At 43.6% G+C, this 5,051-nt stretch overlaps 1 protein-coding gene across 1 annotated transcript; it reads left to right on the forward strand.

Moving 5' to 3' along the window:
* The first annotated feature begins 2,175 nt into the window (after nt 1–2,175).
* Nucleotides 2,176–3,222, forward strand: foxd5 (forkhead box D5). Its single transcript, XM_073465774.1, has one exon. The coding sequence runs from the start codon at nt 2,176–2,178 to the stop codon at nt 3,220–3,222; it is 1,047 nt and encodes a 348-aa protein (XP_073321875.1).
* Nucleotides 3,223–5,051: the final 1,829 nt, after the last annotated feature.

Consider the following 5,051-nt stretch of genomic DNA (forward strand, 5'->3'; position numbering starts at 1 on the left):
AGTGTGAAGGTCCTCCAAGAGCATTAACATCTTAGATTTTATTGTTATGAGACACATACAGAGTTTAACCTCTGCATCCAGTCAGCAGGCCGTGATTGTGATAAAGTGTGATTGTTTCGCCAGTGTGCTAACTTGAATATCGTGTGTAAAGTAAAATTTCCTTTAAAATGTCAGAATCTGGTTTATTGTCAAGGAGTTCCACATATGAAGAATTAACCTTGACAACAAACATAGTTAAGTCAACAAAGAAGTAAAGAAGCATAATTAGAAACCAGACAGCTGACAACAAAATATTATAAAGACAAAATATATTACTGAAAGAGCTGTACATCATTAAAGTGGCTCTAACTGTTGTTCATGAACATTTTGCCAGTGTCATGCAAACCCATACTACAGATCCAACATGTAAACTGGCTGATTCCTTTGATATATATTTAGATTTCTACTACTTTTGTCAATTTACTACAATTTACAACTACTTTGTTTAATTTCAAATGCGCTCTATTTAACAATTTGTAGCAATTTTTCATGTTTTAATCACTTTTATTGGCCTTAAGTGAGGTTTGTAACATTACATGAAGAAAGAGACCTCCTGTGTCTCTGGGTTGTCTATACAAGCCTGAGGACGATTTGTTGAAGTTGTTTAATGCTGCTGGATTTCTTTGTGAAGGACTCGGGTTGGATTTTCCATGACCTTTATTTTCTTTTAAATGTATTTTTTAATCATCTACTTGTGTGTCATCTATTTTTGCTCATTTCAAAACACTGACTTTTGAATTAAATCACTTAAAATATGGAAAAACTACAGTTATCTCACACCAGTGCCTCTGTTTCACTTAGGATTGCATTTAAGACTAAATGCAGATGTTTTGCAGCTGTGTGAGGTGTTGGTGCTCAGTTCAGTTTGTGCCTGTAATACTTGACAGCAGCCATTCCATATTCTAGTGGGCTATTTGCTGCTTCAGCCTCTATTGCTACAGTAGTGTGAGAACCATCTCTCACACACTCACTCAGTCAGGTGACGAAATAGGTGGAGTTTTCCCAACTTGGTCATTTGCAATGGAGATAGTTTAGCAGCACGGTTTTGTCACATATCCGCTGCTGGACGGGTTTGCTTTGAGGATGGCTCTGCTTATTCATCCCGGTCGTAAAGCCGAGCTGAGCCCCGCAGCCCAGGGCGCACCGTGCAGCTGAGCCGTTTCCTACTCGATTCTGATGCTGATGGCCTCGTTAAGGCGACTATTACCTCTTTTCTCTGCTGGCTGCGGGGAGCCCGACCATGGCCATTTTCATGGTCACGCCACCCGCGGGCATCCAGAGGTGGCAACCTAAACGAACCCGCGGGGGATCGAAGGGGGAAACACTTTATTTCTTATCACGGGCTAGGCGTGGTGTTAAAGTTCCCAAGAACACCTCACCCCCCACTGTGCTGCTTTACGACCTGTAATGTCAGATGAGTCAAAACTTTAATCTTTAAAGATTTATTTTGGTAGCACGCACACATGTAAGACCCAGGGCAGTGCCAACACCAGCCTCACATACATGCGCATACAGGGTTCACTGCACACTGAACATTGTGAATGTGTTTAGTGCTGCAGGGGATCAAAAAAGTGATCAGGTAAAATATCACATTAGTGTTTTTGATCGTGTTTAGTGTTCATCAGTGAATGTCTTACTGCAGATGTATCAGCTTTGAACCAACGTTTTCAGTTTATCTTCATTATTTTGAAGATTTTGTTTTATTTGATGCAATTTCATGTTGTTGCTCACTCAAACCTCTGACAATTAAAATGAAAACTTTGCCATATTTCCAAAATGCAGCAAATTATAAACCTAAACCTATAAATTCGGCTGTATTTGCATGAATAGGCCGTGCGCACTTCAGGACTCCCCAAAACCCCCCCACCTGTGTGCTTGCCTTCTCTGGCTCCCCGCGGTGAGGGGCCACTCTGATAGGTCCACAGGGTTAATGGGACTGGCCTTCAGGGTAGCAGCCTTCCAGCATATAAAGCCCCTGCTTTCATTTCAAGAGCAAACAAGGTTTACGAAGAACCCGCGGCTAGATGCGATTTTACGCTTGAATCGGGGCCTTTGGGTTTTTACGCACGGCGAACCATTAATGTCTCTTTGGCACAGTTGAGTTTTTACGCGTTTTTGAACATCCAGCGTGTGACTATGACTCTCTCCAGTGAATTTGAAGCTTCGCAGCACGCTGCCTTGCCTCTAGACGAGCATGAGATTGACATAGTGGGCGAGGATGAGCCGACACACGGGCGTTTGTATCGAAATGAGTGCTCGTCGGACCACGGCTCCTCGGCAGAATCCGGCGCTGAGTTTGACTCTTCAGAGCCGGACTCCTCGGGGGAAAGTGAGAACAGCTTCTGCGCAGACGCAACGCCGTCCAGGAAAGTCCAGAGCAGCTCGGTGAAGCCTCCCTACTCCTACATCGCCCTCATCACCATGGCCATCCTGCAGAGCCCGCTGAAGAAGCTGACGCTGAGTGGCATCTGTGACTTCATCAGCAACAAGTTCCCCTACTACAGAGACAAGTTCCCCGCTTGGCAGAACTCCATCAGGCACAACCTCTCCCTCAACGACTGTTTCATTAAGATCCCGAGGGAGCCTGGGAACCCGGGCAAAGGTAACTACTGGTCCCTGGACCCTGCCTCTGAGGACATGTTCGACAACGGCAGCTTCCTCCGACGAAGGAAGCGCTTCAAGAGAAACCACCCGGAGCTCGCCAAAGACGGACTTATGTTTTATTCTAACTTGAACTGCTACCGGCCGTACGGGCAACCATACTGCGTCCAGGGCCAGGTGAGCCCCCCGCCCGCTGCTCCTATCCGGTACATGCCCCTGCAGGAGGGCATCATGATGCCTCCCTCTTCCTATCACCTCCTGCCACAAACTCTGAGCAGTCACGGGAAGTGCAGTGGGCCTAAAGACTTCAGAGAGCACGCTGAGCCAAAGCCGGGTGCGCAGGCAAAGTGCTCGTTCAGCATTGACAGCATCATGAGCAAACCTTCTCCCATCACCCCACAGAACCCAAACCATCAGCAGAGCCGCCACAGCGCTCTCGGGTACGGTCACCTCATGTCGGGCCCCGCTGCCTGTTTGGTTCCGACGCTCCTGCAGGCTCCCAGGACTCCCTTCTGCCCTCCTGCCCTGCTGAGCACCGCTCCTTTAATAAACGAGCATCTCAGACTGTCTTACCCTCACTGAAGAAACTTTAGTGTCATGTTCGATGTGAAGACACACGTTGGTGTAGCCCATTTCTTACAGAAATGTTTTAATTGCATGATATTTATGTGCGTTGACATTCAGAGTTCTGTCTTAAAAAGAAGAGAGTGTAAATAAGATGAGTGGAATAATATATATTTGTGGAAGTTGCTGCGGTGGAGACTCGTTGGTGGATGTGTTTTTGTTTTTAATTAACGTGCTAAAATAAATGTCTGGAAAAATATCTGTGGGGTCTGATGTCTGAATCTCTTCATTTGTTCTTTTAGAGCAGTTTCATCTTCTGAGTGTACGCCTGATTTTTGAGCTCCTTTTTCTATCTTGTGATGATGCTTCTGCAGTTTAAACAAAAATCAGAGTTAGAAAAGTTTAATATCTCACCTTTATAATCAAACTTCAATTAATAATAAGCCTCTTTCCTCCTAGTCAAATATGGGCATAAACTCACTTGTACTGTCGTTAAAAAAACAGACTTTAATGTGCAAACAGCAGATGTATATTGGATAAGGATGATACCAACTCTAAACTTAAAGTAATATGATAAATGAGACAGTTTTATTGATTTTTACTTACGCATTTTTACTTCCTTGTCATAGTATTGTATTATTATCCTTACCAATTAATTTGATATTCATTACAAGACAAAATTTTAAATAAGAAGACCTACAAATATCTTTTCATCAGAGTAACAAAGTTTTTACTTTTACTTACATTTTAACACACACATCTGCACTTTCTACTCCTCACATGTTTAAAACAGCCTTTTCACTTTGGTTTGGACGCATTTGAGGGGAATTATCGATGATTTACGACGTTTCACCAACACAAAATGTCGACATTTGACGTCCTGAGTGTGAAATTCAACAGTCGCCTGTCTCTGGTGCGTTCACGAACAGCTCGGACAAATCCAACTCACTCTACATTTTTGAATTATATTAATATGACGTGAGATTCAGTAGCTTTGTACATAAATGACCCATAGAAATGTCCTTCAGAGGGATACTTCTTACTTTTAGAGTACATTTCAGAGCCTGTACTTTCTCCCTTTTACTCGAGTAAAAAAGTTGAATCAGCACTTATACTTCTACTCGAGGAGGCTACATAATGTGTACTTTTGCCACCTCTGCTGTTCATTTAGATTATTTAAATTCGTTTTGTAGTGGGATTAAAAATCACAGGCTTTTTCTTTTAATTGCAGAAGAGAGATCAGTTCTGTCTCCTGGCCTCAAGGTCGCACTGTTTACCAAAATATTGGAGCAGACCTTGATTCGGACAGATCCCGACGTTCATGTGAAGACCTTCCTGACGAGATAATAATTGCAGTGGCACATATTTAAAAGCTTGAGTATAAATATGCTGAAAAACTGCAGAAGAAAATTAGATCTGGTAGAGAAGATCCTGAAACAAATATGGTACAACAGTAAAAGAAGAAACTTTACTATCACTGAATGAAGTTCTGCTGTCACCCCCCTCTTATAAACCTCTATAAGAGGAACTACAGCCGCTGCTCATGCCTTCATACCGTCAGTGTGCGCAGCACAGACACAGGCAGTGTCCGGTTGCAGGCCGGTCCCGACACAATTCCCCTCTGCCATCAGTCAAAGGTCTATTTTTGGCCGGAGGCTCAGCTGATTGTGGGCCTTGAAGACTCTGGCCCTCCCTGATTTTTTTTTTCTTAGTAGTAGTCAGTTGTTCGGGCTTATTAGGAAAAAGAGGGAGTTGTCTAGCAGCAGAGGAGAGTTTTGCTGAATGAGGGATGAAGCTCTCCAGGCTGTGACATTTTAACTTTAACTCATTGCAGTCAGCTGATCTCT

Source organism: Pagrus major, chromosome 5 (assembly GCF_040436345.1).
Source record: "Pagrus major chromosome 5, Pma_NU_1.0".
Taxonomy (NCBI): Eukaryota; Metazoa; Chordata; class Actinopteri; order Spariformes; family Sparidae; genus Pagrus; species Pagrus major.